Below are 17,700 nucleotides of genomic sequence, written 5' to 3' on the forward strand. Positions count from 1 at the left end.
TATTGACTCTCTACTGTAGAAGATGATTTCCCTCTCTTATATTCTGTTCCCTTCACATTTATACAATTCACTGCCTCCTCTTTTTCCCGTGTAGTTACGTCACAGTTTTGACTTGAATCAGTAAACCACTGCTCAGTTGTAAAGAACAAGTTATTCTTAGCTAAGTTAGTCTTCACAGTTGAGCCATGATTACTTAAGTTCCATTTTCCTTAAGCTAATAACTTTTATTAGCTTTCTCTTTCTCTGTACTTGTCACTGATTTATCTGCCAGAAGTGAATGTATTGAATGTGTCTACTCAGTGTGTTCAGACACTTCGAATAGTCTGTTTCATCTTCCAGAGACTCAAGTCTCAGGACTGCTGTCCTCTCGGTACTTACTGTCTGGACTGTTGTTCAGGTCTGCTCATAGCTTTGTTCCAGGATCTCCCTTTACTGTTAACCCGGGAATTCCAAATATGCTTTTTCTATGTTGGCTTCTGGTTTCCTGGGTCCCGTCTCTCTCTGTTTCTTACTTTGCTAGTATGTTTTGATGGAACACGTTCTACTAGCTCTCTGAGAATAGGTGCATAGAAGGAAAGTTCTCTGAGACTTTAACGTTCTCTGAGAATGTCTGTAATATGCTTTTATACCTAATGGATATTTTTGTTGGATTTAGAATTCTAGGAATTTGAAGGCATTGTTTCAGTGGTCTTTTAACTTCCAATGTTGCTATTGAGATATCCGATACTACCTGATTCCTGTTTTTCAGTATGTGATATATTTTTGTTTTGTTTTTTAATATGAAAGATCTTTGCCTCAGTGTGTTGTAATTTTTTGATGCTAGGCTTTTGGTTGAGTCTTTTTTTTTAAATCCATTGAAATAGGCACTAGACAGGTCTTTCCTTGTCCTTTGAGTTCTGGGACATTTTCTTGAAATTTTATTTTTGGTAAATTACTTTTCTCCATTTCCTCTGTTCTCTCTTAAAATTCTTTTTATTATTCAGATGTTGACTCTTATGGACTCTTCTAATTAACATAACATTTTTGTTCCTACTTTTAGCTACATTTAAAAGATTTTATCACCTTTATCTCATGATTCTGGATATTTTTAAAATGTATTTTTCATTTTCAAAAGCTCTATTTTTTCCTCTGAGTATTTCTTTTTTATATCCTCCTGGTTTTGCCCAGTGGGAGCAATGTTTGCTCTTGCCTATCTGAGAGTAATAATTATATGGTTTTGTCTTTTTCTTTTCTCAGTTGTCTTTTGTTCCCTGCCCTAACTCAGCTTCCTGAGCTCTTTTTTTTCTTCCTGTAGATTCTCTTTCTTGTGGTCGGTGTTCCTGCAGGGTTCTTAGTTTGAACCTTGGACTTGGGCAACTGAAGTCTGTGGAACTGAACCCTTTTTAATTTATGTTTACTTTTTTAGTTTTTTAATCCTCACCTGAGGATATGTTTATTGATTTTAGAGAGAGAGGAAGGGAGATAGAGAGAGAAACATCAGTGTGAGAGAGAAATAGTGATCGTTTGTCTCCCGAACGTGCCACGACCGGGGATCGAACCCACACCTAGGTTTGTGCCCTGGCTGGGAATTGAACCCACAACCTTTTGGAGTATACGGGACGATGCTCCAACTAACTGAGCCACCCAGCCAGGGCTGACCACTTTTATAAAATGAAATAAGTTCTATTAAAATACACTTATCAGAATGTTTTTAAACTGTTATATAGCAGTATATGTGCTTTTTATTAATATATTGAATAAGATCTAGAGGTGAGAGAGCATAATAATGATGCATGTAAATGTTTTGAGATATCTCGTAGTGCGATATGAAAATGCATGATTTTTATTAGTAACATAGTCACATTATTGCTAATTCTTTTGTAATCTGTAGTCTGCATTTATAATGAAAAGGAATGTCATTTCAGTTAGAAGTTAATGTAAAATACAAATTTATTTTTTTTACATCCAAGTTCTTCAGCCCTTTGAATTCTGTTGACACACCTTGTGGAGCATCAAGAACCCCTTTATCAGAGGTTTCATTAGCTGTCCGGGTTGTTGGTTGTCAGCTCAGAGCGAGGTGCTGGAAGCTGATAGGAGGCTCTCAGTGACTGACTGGGGCTGACAACCAGGAGGCTTCACTTTGGGCTGTGGGATACTCAGCTTTCATGATGGGTCTTTTCTCTCAGGATTCAAGTCTCTTCAGAGGAGGAGCCATCAGTGGAGCAGAACTCAAGTCATCTGTGTTCTCATAGACAAGTAATTTTGCCCTTGTGTAGTCTGCTAATAAAATCTGCTTTTGTGATTTAACTGAAGGATTATAATGTTAAATCTATTCCTATTGAATAAGGAACACAACTGTCTTTAATGTTTTGAAAGCCTTAATATGACAGGAAAACCTGGCTAGTTCTTGAATTTATATTTAATTTTCAACTTAATTTTCCAGGAGCTCTCAAGTTGTGGATGGAATAAAAAAGAAAAATACAGTTCTGCACCAAATGCAGTGGCCTTCACAAGAAGATTCAATCATGTGAGTTACTTACAAAATTTTGATGTTTGGTTTCTGAAATATAATTCCTTAATATATAATTTTTCATAAAGAAACTTTTTACATCAGTTCTGGGACATTTTCAGCCCATATCTCTTCAAATTCTGTCTCTCTGCATAATCTCTTTTCTAATTCCTATTGGAAGCGGGTTGGGACTTGACATTGTTTCCTACTTGCCTTAACCTTTCACATGTTGCATCCTAACCCTTTGTGCTCATTCTATGTGATGTTCTCAGATCTATAATTTAGTTAACTGATTCTCTTCAGAAGTGTCTTGTTTTAAATCTGTGTGCTTTTACACTAGTGTCATTTTTTTAAATTTCTTAAATCATTTTCAACACTTTATTTTATCATTTCTGTGTTATTATCCAAAGTCCTTGGGAGTACTAAATCTCTGTTATTTCTGCTGTTCCTTACTCACAATGGTTTGTTTTCCTAGGCATTTTGTAGTTTTAGATTGAGAGCTCAGTCTGTTTAAGCTTTATCTGTCGGACTTTGCCACCGCCTAGATTGAGGTTATATCCCATCCCTCCTGAGAGGCTCTTTGTTTGCTGGTACCAAGGGCTATCGCAGACCTAGGACTATTCTTTACGTGAAGTGTTTTGGTTAGGGAACATCTGTACATCTCTGTGGTAAAAATTTAAACTCCAGGTCCAACTAAGGGCAGGTTGCAAATTCTTATGGAAGACTTATTTTTCTCCTTCCTCCACCAGGATCCCTTAGATACAAATAGTGGGGAGGGTTGGGCTGGGAGACCTTGTATTATGTTTTTAAGGGAGTATTAAATCCCAAGTCCCTATCACTGAGAGGAAATCCTCTCTTTCTTTTACCCACTGCTTTGCCCTATTTCTGTCTTTGTTTTTGGCCTTTAAGGAAATCTTTTATTTTCCTTTCAAGTTAGCTATACATTTTTTAGCAAAACAGTTTATCTTTATCCCAGCATTTCTGTGGGTTTCTAGCCAGTAGTTTCTCGGGTTGCTTGGTTCACTATATGCCCCCAAATGGAAATGGGTTAAAGTTTTTAAAAATTAGATTAAACCATTAATAGGGTCATAGGGCAAACATGTCTTGTACTGAATTCCATATTTAAATTATATATATACAGTTGTTTCAAAATTTTTCTGAGGTGGTTAGACTTTATCATCACAATGTACATCTCTATAGTAAAAATCTGTGATGATAAAGTTTTTTCTTTGCCGTACAAATACATTATGTTACAATAATTACAAATATGACTCTAGATTTTAAGCACTTAGGATTCTGCTCAGTATAAATAAATGGCAAAGTAGGATTACATAGCCATGGAAAAACATGCTATATGTAGCATATTTTCCAGTCTGTTGTTAAAGCTTACCCTATTCTACCAAAGTGTTCAAAATACAGCAAAACCCACTTGAATTTGTATGGTGTTCATGTTGCATCACTCTGGCTTTATTGCATTCTCTCAGCTCTTTTCCTTCAAAATTTATTTTAGCTTTTACAAATTAAAAAGAGTAGTAGTGTTTTTATGTGTGTGCACACACGTATATACACGTATATACATACCTGTATCTGTCTGTCTATATTTATGATGTGTGCAAGATCTGAAGATTAGTTATGTCCTGGTGGTGAGTCAAGGGAAAGAGAAACTATTGTTTTCAAACAGCTCTAGGTGGGTCTTCAAGTAGCTCTTGTCATTAGTTTGCTCATAGTGAGTAAAGAATCTTGCCAATCACCTATTTTAAATTTTTATTTGCAGGTAAGCTTTTGGGTTGTTAGAGAGATTCTTCATGCTCAAACATTAAAAATTAGAGCAGAAGTTTTGAGCCACTATATTAAAACTGCTAAGGTAAGATAAACTTGTATTTCTGTTTTTGAGTTCAACCACTCAGCAATGTATGAATATTTGCCTGCAATGTTTATTTACTATCTTCTGATGCTGGAAAGTAAGACATTGATTCATATAAGTGAATTTTTTAAACTGGATGTTTGTTTTCTCTGCCTTTTTCTTTATTTCTGTATCTTCCTCCCCTTTTAGATCTTTTCTCCCTGTCTTAGAGTAGCAGAATAATATGATTTGACTGGATAAGTAGACAGATTATGGTGAAGTCCTGTATTTAAATATTGGACTATTCTGCAGGTGATTGAGAAAGTCTTGTAGAATTAAGTGGGAGAATACATATCAATTATTTGCTTTAGAAATAGATCACTCTGCCAACCATGTGGAGAATGATAAGACTTTATTTTTAAAAGAATCGTATAAATGAGGGTGTTAACCAAGTATGTTAATTGTGTAGTTATTGTGGGGCATAGGTAGTAAATGCAGCAAGAGCAATGGAACATGAATTTAAAGGACAGGGAGAATTTAGAGAGGAGGGTGGAACCGAACATTCCATGAGAGGGTATCAAGATTTTATTAAAACTTGTAACAACTCCCTGCCCCGGCCTGGTGGCTCAGTGGGTTGGGGCATCATCCTGTACACCAGAAAGGTGGCGGGTTCAATTCCTGGTCAGGGCACGTACCCAGATTTCAGGTTTGATCCCCAGTTGGGGCATATGCGGGAGGCAACCGATCGATGTTTCTCTCTTCCCCCTTCCTCTCTCTAAAAAGGAAAAAAGGAAAAAATCAATAAAACTTGTAACAACTCCAAATTTATGATAAGTTCACTAAAAAATGGTATATTTGTAGCCACATTCTTCATTATTCTTGTAATAATTCTGTAACTTAGCTCGCCTGTGAATGAAGTTGGACTAAAATGGTACCATTTTAGCAATTTTAAGTATTGTAATTACTGTAAAACTACAGTCCTTGTGAGCCTTACCTCTTGCTTATTTTACTTGAGCACATGGAGCAATTGTCTTGTAACATCCTGTGGCACTAGGTGGCAGAATGCGCCTTCTAAAATTTGATATTCTGCAGAAATGTCATAAATTTTTAAAATCATTCTTTGTGATATGTTAGATAAATATTGGCTTTTAGCTTATAGACTTGCATGACTTTTCTCCATATATTATGAATTTGCATTATTGTTTCCTGGTATTTTTGTTAGTTTTTTATGTACTTGTATATTCCACTCAAAACCACCAAATTTTACTTGTCGTTAATCTAAAGCTGTTTTGCATTCATGCTCTTTGTCATCTCTTCCTTTTTCTTAAATTTTCAGAAACTGTATGAGCTGAATAACCTCCATGCACTCATGGCAGTGGTTTCTGGCTTACAGAGCGCCCCGATTTTTAGGCTGACGAAAACCTGGGCGGTGAGTAATCCTCCTTAAGTTAATGAAAGGTTAGGCTTCCTGTTGGAAGTAAAGGTGTATTCGCTGCTTTTGTAGTGCTTAGTAAGGTTACTATTATGATAATAGAAAGGATTTTAAAATCACTTTGTACTCTCTGTTCTTTGAAACCTACATTTTTTTCTCTCAAGTGTTTTGGGAGGCTTGTCTGGTAATTTTGGGGTAAATTACTGCTTGGTGCTTGGTTTCTGCTCTTTAGGAAATCATTTTTGCAGAACCACTTTAAGCATCTAGAGTTGTAGACAATACAGCCTTTCGTGTTTACTGATGGGAAGTAAATACAGAAAATTACATTTTATCATGTAAAAATTATGCTTTTGGAAAGTTTGAGAAAAATCTAAATTTTAAGATTCAAACACTATACTGACTTAGATTTCTATTATTTCAGTCAGCTTTTGGGGAGTTTTCCTTAGGAATGATGGGAAATAGGGTGAGCATGTGGTTAGGCAGTGTTGCTGCACGTCCTGGTTTGCTAATCGTATTTAGTTTGTTACCTTATTAACAAGGTCAGGATGTGAATTTTGACTTCTGCAAATTTGTGTATTTCATCTTTGAGTCACATGATACTGGCCTCAGGCTTTCTAGGTATTTTTTGGTTTAGATTTATATAAGTAAAATTTTACATTTAATTAAATGTGTTCATATCTAATACTGTTCTTTAATGTTAATAAGGACAGACAGACTTTGTTTATTAAAGGATTAGTGTATTCTTAGGGTCCTGTGACAGACACAACTGACTAAAAAGCTTTTTTTTTTTTAATTACTAAAATCTAACTTTTTAATTAGCCTAGTGTTGCTTTCACTTTTCATAGTGTCTGCAGAGACATGTTTCTGGTGGAAACCAGGGTAGATTTCTATATTGGAAAAACGTTAGTGTGGAAGAACTTACACTCCTCTTTATATTTTATTTGTATTTTAGAAACTCCTGGGTGAAGGGTTTTCTTACTTTAAAGTTTATTTTTTAATAATGGTGTCCTTATTCTCTTTTTTTAATTTGAATTTCATGGAGGAATGGAAATGATTATAAATACTCAGTTATGAATTCCATTTTTGAAGTTTTAGGGAAAAGAATTATACTCTGATTTATTTTGTGGTTTAGAAAAGAGCTACGTTTCCCTCCAATTAACTTTCCTTTTCCTCATTGCCTCCTTCATGTATTTGCATGGAAAAGATTTTTTTAAACTTAGTAACAGCTCTATTATTAATCTAAATAAAATGTTTGATGTTTATATTAAATTTTAAAATATTCCGTATTGTGCCAGGCACTGTGTAATTGCTTGAGATGCGACAGTGAGTGATGTAGACAGCCCCATCCTACATAGCTGACATTCTACTGGGAAAAGATAAACTGTGTGTAAATAAATGATATATCACAAATAGTGGTGAAGACTCTGAAGAAAAATAAAGCAGAGTAAATGGGATAGAAGGGAAAGCAAGGAAGTATTTCATTAGTATGTTGTTGTAAGAGAGTCTCTGATAAGTGACAGTTGAGTAGAGACCTGGAGAAACTGAGAGAACCACTCACGGCGATGTCCAGGCAAAGAGAATTCCAAGCAGATGCAGTAGCCAGTACAAACGCCCTAATAACACTCAAAGAATAGCTAGGTGGTCAGTGTTGACAGTGGAGTAAGCAAGGGAGTGGTTGATGGTAGGAGATGAGGCAGAGAGGCGGCATCAAGTCAGGTAGTGGAGATGCTATTTGCTGATCTTTCAGGGAGGTATTGAGAATCAGTGGGCAGGGAGTGGGTTCCATTTTACACATTTCTAGTTTGAGTTGGCTGATAAATATCCATGTGGAACTGTAAGGTCTAAGTTAGGTATACAAGTTTAAGAGAGCAGTGGGACTATAGATATATTTTTGTGATCATCAGCATAAAGACAGTATTTAAAACATGGATTGGATGGGATCACCTAAGGCATGAGCGTAGGTAGCAGAAATTCGCACCTAATCTTGAAAATGCTCATCGAGTATATTGAAGCTGGACCAGGGAAAAGATTGTGAAACCACTGTTTAAGATCATGGAATATCTATCTAAAACATTAAAGCAAAGGACTCTTTGAAATCTTGTGTTTTAAAGAGGGAGGGATACTGATCAGACATTTTTCGGATAGTTTATCTGAAGGTAATCTGCATCTTTCTTGAAGTCTATGAAAAAATAGATTCCAGCATCAATCCCAACCCTGTACTTATAATACTAGAAAGAAAGTGTATTAGGTGTCAGATACTCTTTATCTCCAGCACCAGCTCCAGACCCTAAAAACCAGGGACCTACGTCTTTGTGAGCTGATGACTGAGAGTGTTAGTATGTTCTGCTCCTTGCTAACCCTTTCATCACCTTGAATCTCAGTCTCCTCATCTCTAAATTAATACACAGATTTTGCTGTCAACCTCATTGTAGAATTGGATGAGAATTTTATTGGTTTTACATGCTGTAAAATAACACTAATATTTTATTATATAAATAAAGTGAAATATTATTACAGCGTAATGAAATAGTAACTTCATATGTTTAGAGCAAAGTATTTTTTTTTTCAGTCTTTAGAATACTTAAAAAATATTTTCTGAACCTTTTAGTTGATATTATTTGGGCGACTGACTTTGCTCGTCTTTTTTTTTTCTCCTTGATTATCTCCATGTTTTTTAAAGGACACTCACAACAGATCTACCCTCAAGCCTCTTAAAACAGTCTCAGCTGATTGTTCAACTGTGTGTGATATAGAACTGGTCAGAGGGATCAAAGAAAAAATGTCGAAAATCCAAAAATGTAGATCAGTTTACAAATATTGTGGCCATGGTTTAGATTTGTCAGGAAAAACTTGTCAACAAAAATTGCTTAACCATTAAAAATAGTAAAGATGAGAAATAATGTATTGTAATTTACTAAGTAACTGAATGATTTTATGTACATACAAGATACTATATTTTATAGTTAATAGATTTGGGTTTATTATCTTAATAGACATGTCTGATTTTGTAACGTATTACCAAAATATAATTAAAGAAGCTATAACTCTGAAATTAAATAAAATTTAATTTAAAGACAAATTTACAGTAAATATAACACAACTTCAAGTCTTTGCTATAATAAAATGGGATTTGGAAATAACTTAGGCTTTTCTGTTTTTTTAGTTATTAAGTCGAAAAGACAAAACTACCTTTGAAAAATTAGAATATGTAATGAGTAAAGAAGATAACTACAAAAGACTCAGAGACTATATAAGTAGCTTAAAGATGACACCCTGCATTCCCTATTTAGGTGAGTTGATGTCACTGTGTGTTCATTATGCCTGGTTGTTGCTCTGCTTAATCAGTAATTTGTATAAAATTCAAGATAGTTTAAAAGTATGTGTAACATTTTTAAAAATTACTGCAATTATTAAGCTGAAAAAAATTGACTAAAGGAATATGTGATCTTATTACCTGGAGTGTATTTTCATGTTAAATTAGCCTTTGCCCTTAAGGTTTTTCATAGACTCTCATTTTCTCTTAAAGATAGACTAGATGATAAAACAATACATTTTAGCTATTTTGTAATGCTTTTAAAGAATGAAACAGTAGTTTGCAATGTACTTTAATGCTGTAAAAATATTTAACACTAAAGAAATTGATCAGGAGATTTGTTGAATTTACTTTTAGCATCATAAGTTTATATTTTATATAGTTGGCAGATATTTTAGGGTGAACTTTGAAAAATAGTCTCAATGAATGTTGGTGTTATTGTTTTTGTGGACTAAAAAAGTTGTTTGGCTGTGCAAATTTAGCCTAGTGCTAAGACAAACAAATCTGTATTTTATATATCACTTGACTAAAGATTTATCTCTTTACTGTATATTTTACAGTGTTTATAAATTCCAAGAATTACTTAAGCAATAACATTATAAGATTATTTTTAACAAAATATGAATAATGTTTTGTTAGGTATTTGAATAAAAAGAAGCCTCAAACTGTCCTTTAAAAAATGTGTGTGTGTAAGTTTACATACAGAAAATGTAATATAGGATATATGTCTAGCATGAATTAAAATAAGTTGGTTTGATCCTGTATACAGAGTAATCAAATGATACACATTTATTTATTTCTAATATCCCTTTTTCTCCCGTCTCCACTCTTATGTTTTATGTAACTACTCATACTGGATTTTCTGATAGCTATTTTTGAAAGTAATTGAAAAGCCTGTTATTTGTTCAGGAGATGCCACAGTGTTATTTTTAACATCTTTACAGTACCAGTGACTTAGAAAACAACGTAGAGCCCAAAGCAGTCTGGACTCATTCAGTCGCTATGGAGCATCAGCCTTAGTTTGTCAGATAAGAATTGAGCTCATTAGAACATTGTGGGACCTCCTACGATTCCAGTGGGAATCGGGAATGTTGTGCACCCTGTGCAGAAGGCAGAATGCCCCTAAACACTATAGATAATGGCCACTATAGACCAGAATATTGTGTTCTGTTCCTGTGATAAGCAGCTCAGGGCCATAGTGAGCATGACTGCACCAGAGGGGCTCTAAGCTGGATATTAGGAGAGGCGTTGTGCATGTGTCCACTTTTTACTGTAGCCTTGTCTGTGCAGTCTTGAAAATGTTATTTGAGGGAGAAGAGGAATAGAGCATTTTTAAAAATCAGTATCTTCAAACTTTATAAGAACATAAACTTTTTATAGCATAAGAATATTAAAGTGAAAATTGGCAACCCTCAATTCCAAAATGGCACCACCATACTAACTTCTTAAGTTGTTGAATTGCCTTCTATGAGCCCTGTTCTCCTTCCCTAGAAATACACACAGGACCAGAATCATATTCTTTTTAAGGCTGGATGGGACCACAGTGATCTCTTCTAATCCACTAATTTTATATTTGAGAAAACCAAGGTCCAGAAGGCAGAAGACCCGGCTCATAGTCCTAAAATTTAATTACTGACAGACCCTCTATCTGAAGTCTTGATATCTAGCATCTTTCCAATTATACCTGCTAAGCCCCCATTCTAAAATCTGCTAGCTCTGTGATTGTTGTTTTCTCATTGAAATGTTTTTCTTAGATTCCATAATTCATATCTTTTAGAAAAGGGTTATTTTCTATTGAAAAAGAGATAATGGCAAAATAATATAAATCCTGATGCTGTGATGTGTAGCTCAGGGGTCTTTGTTTTATATTTTCCACAATGGAGACTTCAGGACGGGATTTGAGGTGTCTGCATGTGCACACATACGTGCACTCATGTGCATACAGAGAGAGAGGCATAGTTGGAGGTTAGTTGGAATCTGGAAAGGTTTTCTATTAATATACCTGCTTTCTCCCAGCCCTGGCCCCTGAAACAAACACCATAATGATTTCTGTGGGTTAAAGCAAATGAGGCAGGTATTGAGGCGCAGAAGTTAATTTGGAGAAAACATTAAAACCATTATCTTTCCTACATCTTCAGTTTGGTCTCCATTGGCTCCTTCTCTTCAGTTTTCTTTAGTCTTGTATATTCCCGTGGCCCAGAATCTTCCCTTTCACTTGTAATCTTCCCATGTAACTCGCCTTCACTTCCCCCCTATGCTAGTAACAGGGACCCTGGTCCTCCCTTTCCTTGCTGCTTGCTTTTGCTCCGCATGCTGTTGTCTCCCTCTTCACTTGTAGAAATTTCCCCAATACGGTCACCACTAACTTCCAAGTTAAAACATTTAATAAGTATTTCTCAAGCCTCATCCTAAATTTGTGAGGTCGATACTAGTTATTTCTGCTTCTGGAAATTCTCCACTTGGTTTACCTTCTATATTCTGGCTTTTGTTTTATTGGCTGCTCTTTCTCTGCCTTTGTGTTAAGTCTGTTCTTCTAGAGGTACCCCAGCCCATGTTTTTTCTTACTCTTTAAACTCATTTGGAGTGGTCTCATTCAGACTTTTTCCACATATCACCCAGTTACTCCCAGATCTAGACTAGACCTATACATCCAGCTGTCTGTGTAATTCCTGGGGCCTGGTAACGTCTTGGGTACTCAGATACTGATTGCGTGAGATATCTCTAGGTAACTAATTCAGCATGTTCAGAAGTAAATTCATCATCGTTCCCCTTCCTCCTCACCTGATCCCCATCTTACCTCCTAGCTTAGTGTACCAGCGATCGCAGTGTAGCATTGCCTACACTGCTCCACCACACTGGAGACCTGGGGGGTTACTGGATTTCTCCTCCCCTACTTCTCGTTTTTGCTGTTGAAATGAGATGCATCTTTCTGAGGGTTATCCAAAATCAGAAACCAAAAGGGGGAAAATGGCAAAGAACGTAAATTAGAGAATATACATTTTAGTATCTACATAATTTTATGTACTTATAGTCTTCATATCATTATTCATCCCTCTACTAGTTTGTGAAGCAACTGAGACTGTGATGTGATTGTGCAACATTTGGCATGAATATTTGGTAGGCTTGTGAAAGAAAAATGAAACATTTGTCAGGTAAATTATTGAGACTCAGTTCAGCTTGTTTCCAGCATTAAAGTCACCTTTTTAATATAGTGACGGTTTTGTTTTATTTTATAGCAAAACTTGAAATTAAATGTATTCCATCTATCAAAATACACATGCTTTTCTTAAGAAAATGAGAAGCATTTTCAACTTACACAACTGTGACTTTGATTTCTTTACATCAGACAGCTGATTCCTTTTTCATTCCTGACCTTCAGTACTAAAGTGTTATGAAGAATGACGCTTTAACAATAGTTTATATCCTGGTAATAAGTACTTTGTTCATATTTTGTTCTAATTTAAAATGAATTAGGATCACGATTTTTAAATTTAACTTGTCTTGATTTTAGAATCCTTTACCCCTTATAAGAAACTAGGCCTTTTACAGTTGCCAAAAATGTCAACATTTACAAGATGCTGTACAGTTTGATAGGGCATTTTGCCCTGAAGACGTTTGAAAGATAACATTCATTATACAAATTGGTGGTTTCTATTTAACTGTCCCTCTTCAAGCATCATAATTTGCATAATGCTACCCTTTGTCCCTTGCGCCTGCAAAGGTTCTTATGAAGAATAGATCAGCCAGAGGGATCTGTAGTGCCTAGAGAGGAGGTGGAGGTAAAGGCTCATCGCATGTTTCTTAACGTGACAGAAGTGATCCAAGCTAATGGTGTTTTGCTCCTAAAAATTATGATGAAAACCAACCATTCTTTGTGAAACTTAAAAAAGGAGGTGGAGGTTTACATACTGACAAAACTCTTTACTTTGATACTGCCAGATTTATCTGTAATTCAATGTGGATTAAATTCTGCAAAGTAGAAAATGTTTTCTTGGCTTTCAATTCATCATCTCTTGAAAAGTTGTCTCTTCTGTTGGTTCTCTCAAGGTAAAAATAAGCCTGGACAGACAATATAGTAAATAATTCTTAGAACAAAGATACAGTTTTTCTGGAGAGGAATACTTTGGCACATCTCAAGGAAAAAATTATTTTATATGAGAATTATTGCCTCAAATCTGAAAATCATTAACAGCACTCATTTGTTCTTGTCATTGGAGAGCAATCTTAAGGGGCTTATGGAAGAATTTGGCATGGGAAGTTTTGCTTTGCTGGAGAGAAAGAAAAGCAGAGCATTGTGTAAAAATAATTTAGTTGTATGAAACATGATACTCTTGTGTGTGTGTTTTCCAGCCTCATTTCCACTTTCTTTACGTAATTTTGGGAAGATGCAGTAGCTCAACAAGCTTATGTTTTCTGGGAAAGAAAGCATACAGGGTGGGGCAAAGGTAGGTTTACAGTTTGTATGGAAAATAATGCAGTAATTAATAAGTAATAATATAAGAATAAACTCTGTGTTGTGTATACTCACAACTATAAACCTACTTTTGCCCCACCCTGTATTTCTAAAACTCTGATGGTAAGTAAATTGTTGCAGTTTCGTATATTGCTTTCTACCAAGTAGAAGCAGAGTTTTTGCAAGCTTCTGCCCTTCTGTAGAGCACAGATCCCTCATTTTGGTGTATCTAGGTACAACTCCTCGCTCTTGTAGGGAGAGCTCCCCCTCCTACACACTCTCTTAATTTTTTATTTAATATGTGAGATTTTCATACTAGACCTTTCTTTTGAGAAGAGAAAAGCTGTTTTTAGAATAACCCTCTGGGACACAGTGCCCTCTTCATCCCCTGTTCTCTGAAAGGCGCTATTTTATTTTCATCATGATGTACATGGATCTGTCTCCCGTCAGCAGAGTGTAAGCTCTTTGTTCTGGCTCAAGGCTTGGTCCTTAGCATCTGGAACAAAAACAGGCACTTAGTAACATTAAATGATACTCTTAATTAAATTATTAAATACACTTTTCCGGCTCTTCCCATTGGTCCCGTAACTTTATTGGTTTTAAATGCAATAAATTTGTGTGGCATTTTTATGTACATTAACTCCTATCCACCCCCAGTTTTCTTTTGGTGCATCGGCCAGCTAACCAGTATTTGCTTGGGGGCATGCTTGGTGCTAGATGCATAGCAGGGAATGAAGTGGGCTTTGTCCCTGCATGTGTGGAACATCACAGCTCCTGAATACTCATGGCTCAGGTTGCTCTTACTGCCTTGTGACTCTCCTTTCCTATCTCCTGTGTCATGGAAGAGGAACGTACCTGTCCCTGCCAGGCCTTGTTAGAAGTGGCCTCGACACGGCTAATGAGATGTTTAAGACATGCCCAGACTTACAAGGATCTTCAGGATTTATCTGATACTTTTATTTTTCACTAGTTTCTACCCATCTTGATCTCTCAGTAAAATATGGTTGTTTAGTTTTACATTAGTTTTAGAAACTTCTATTAACCTATGCACAGATATTTTCAAAAATAATAGTGCTTTTTCTTTTTCTTTCCATTTTTTTATTCAGATAATTTTAACAAAGTCCAAAGCTTTCTGCAGCTCTATGGGTATTGAGATCTTTTTTCCATCCCGTTTGGTAGAGTTGTACTTGGTTAAATGTATAAAAGGCTCTGAACTGATCTGAAAAATACCTAATGGTTAAAAAATGTCATTGGCTCTTAATATTTAAAGCGTGTTATTCCATTTTCCTTTCTTTGGTTTGGTTTGTAGGTAATGCACACCACGGATTACTTTACCTTACTCATCTCAGTAGATTACGTGCTTTGTACTGTATTCTGAAACAGCAGTGAAGTGTGTTCAGGCGTTTTCTTCTGAGTCCTGAGAGTGAGCTCTGACCAGGTGGCAGCCAGCCTGGCCTTGTCTTCGGCCAGCATTACCCCCGTTTTCCATGACCTCGTTTATACCCTCTTTCACCCTCATTCTTTTTTCTGTGTTTAAAATTCTTCTCACATTCTTTAATGGTGTACGTAGCTTCTGAAGTTTATTTTAGATCACTCATTGACTTGTGATATAAAAGGGCTGGGGATGGGGTTGCGTTAATTCCTTTCCCATGCTCATAGTTTTTCTTGAAGAACCTTTCTCTTAAAAAGCAGCAAAACAGCTCTGCAGAGCTGCATTTCAGCCGCAAAGAGAATGTGATCCCCCAGTTCCAACAGCTTTGCCAGCATTGCTTCCAACTGTTGATGTTTCAGTAATTTGTAATCTTTTAAGGAAACCTTAACAGGAGAAGAATAATAAAAATCTTAATAATTAACATTTATTCAGCACTTAATACTATATGCCCAATGCTGTGTACTTTACATAAGTTAATTCTTAACCATTTGGAAGGTAAGTGATACTCATATTTTACAAGTGAAGAAACTGAGACAAGGGAGAGTAAGTTGACTTATAAAGACTTATAGGTCAAGAAAAACAGTATGGAATTATATCAATAGTTTAGGAGTCTGTAGATTGAAATTTTGAGTTCATTCTTTAGTCTTTCTTCTGATTATCTATAGAATTATAACTTTTAACCCCACTGGTAAAGTTGAAAACTGAGCTTATTTTTAAATGGCTTTTTTGGAGGTAGGGATGGGATTATGGCATTGTAAGTGGAATCATTCCTTTCTTTCTTCAGTGTCTTTCACAGACCCTAAAATAAAAGACTGAAAAGTTGTTAATTGTTAAGGTGCAATAATCTTTAACTTACTCTTAAGTATATAAAAATAGTATTACATTAGTACAGACATACAAGTAATTTAAAACGTTCTCATGACTACAGAAGTTTTTACAGGCTTTTTATATTACTACCAGTAGGAGTCCTAAGAAGAGTAATGCTAGAAGAATTAGCATTCTCACATCATGACTCATAGAGTCAAGTGAACATCAGATTGAAAACTTGGTCTTTATGCTCTTACCAGGCTTGAAGCTAAGGATATGTTTATTTGTAGATACCTACTAAATTTCAAGGTGGTGTCTAATATTGGCATATCCAAAATCTCAAGTTTTAAAAGTTGACTTCAGAGATGCCAAATTTCCTAGGCATTAATGGCCTCCCATTGAGAACGGCAGAGTCTGAATCCTTTTTACGATAAGCTTCATTTATTAAGAATAACTGACATAAGGAGTCTTTCTGTAGCCAGCTCCAAAGTTATAGCTCAGTTTTATTGAAGAAGGCAAGGCAACCACATTTTTATTCCTAAGTAACCTGCAAAGTAGATAGCTATTAGGCCTTTCCTGCCACACAAGGGACCTGTCTGCTCTCTCATAAGATCCTCATTCGGCCCTGGCCAGTATGGCTCAGTTGGTTAGAGCGTCATCCCATGCACTGAAGGGTCGAGGCTTCGATTCCTGGTCACCATACTTACCGGGTTGCTGGTTCGATCCCTGGTCAGGGTGCTTGTAGGAGGCAACCCATCGATGTTGTCTCTCTCTCCCTCCCTCCTTCCTCCCTCCCTCTCTCTCTCCCCCTTCCTCTCCCTTCTTCTCTCTCTAGAATCAATGGAAAACATATCCTTGGATGAGAATTAGAAAAATAAAAGAGCCCAGCCAGCATGGCTTAGTTAGTTGAGTGTCATCCCATGCACCAGGAGGTCGCCAGTTTGATTCCCGGTCAAGGCACATGCCTGGGTTGCGGGCTGGATCCCCAGTAGGGGGCTTGCAGGAGGCAGCGGATCGCTGTTTCCCTCTCATTGATGTTTCTCTCTCTCCCTCTTCCTTTCTCTGAAATCAATAAAAACATATTTTTTTAAAAATCCTCATTAGGCTGAAATTTCTACTATGGCTACTCTTGCCTTAATTTGTCTTTTTATTTTCTTACGGTCTAGTCTCTTTCATATCTGCTATAATAGCTGACATGGCTCTATTAGGTTGTAATGAATATCATGGGTCAGTGTAATTTTTTGCCTGAAAACTTGGATATTGTTTCTTTTAACACATTTATTGATCACTTACTCTGCACGGCACCATGATAGGTATTACAGAGAGTACAGAGGTGAGTCTCCTGTACTACAGTCTCCTGAGTCCTTACTTGCATCAGGCATTATTCTAAATGTTTTACCACATGTATTATTACTCATTTGATTTTCAAACTATTCACATGAGCTAGGTACTGTTGTTATCCCCATTTTATAGATAAGAAAACTGAGGCAAGATATATAAATTGCCCAGAGTTGCCCAGCTGGTAGATGGTGGAGTTGGGCCACAGACCCCAGCAGTTCGGCTTGAGAACCTACCCTCAATCATCCCCTGCATGTCGTAACGTTCGCCAGACCTTCTGAGCAGAGCCACATCAGCTCTGCGAAGGAGAGTAGAATGGGCCCAGTGGCCACAGCAGTTTAGCTCTCAGCCCAGTTTTCTAGTTTGTATGTTGACTTTCACATCGTACTAGTTTCACGAATATTCCTCTTCTGTGAAAATTCTGAAGACTTCTCTTTGCTCGCATTTTGGATGTTCGAGTGATATGCTACAGTTGTGTCAATAAATGAAATGCCCTAGTAAGGTATTATTTAACTGAGATTTGATATAACAATTGGATGCCTAATTTCTCCCAGAAATCTTACAGCAGATATTTTGGGTGGTGGGGAGGGCCTT

General features: G+C 36.3%; 1 protein-coding gene across 2 annotated transcripts in view; it reads left to right on the plus strand.

Annotated features, from left to right (window-relative positions):
• The window catches only part of RALGPS2 (Ral GEF with PH domain and SH3 binding motif 2), a 104,230-nt gene that overhangs the window by 43,942 nt on the left and 42,588 nt on the right, over positions 1–17,700 (plus strand). For both annotated transcript variants that reach the window (XM_081121986.1, XM_081121985.1), the window contains exons 6-9: positions 2,423–2,506; positions 4,263–4,352; positions 5,668–5,760; positions 8,927–9,053. In XM_081121986.1, coding sequence (XP_080978112.1) covers positions 2,423–2,506; positions 4,263–4,352; positions 5,668–5,760; positions 8,927–9,053 — 394 coding nt within the window. The remainder of the gene's footprint in view (positions 1–2,422; positions 2,507–4,262; positions 4,353–5,667; positions 5,761–8,926; positions 9,054–17,700) is intronic.

Source organism: Miniopterus schreibersii (genome assembly GCF_964146895.1).
Source record: "Miniopterus schreibersii genome assembly, chromosome: 19".
Taxonomy (NCBI): domain Eukaryota; kingdom Metazoa; phylum Chordata; class Mammalia; order Chiroptera; family Miniopteridae; genus Miniopterus; species Miniopterus schreibersii.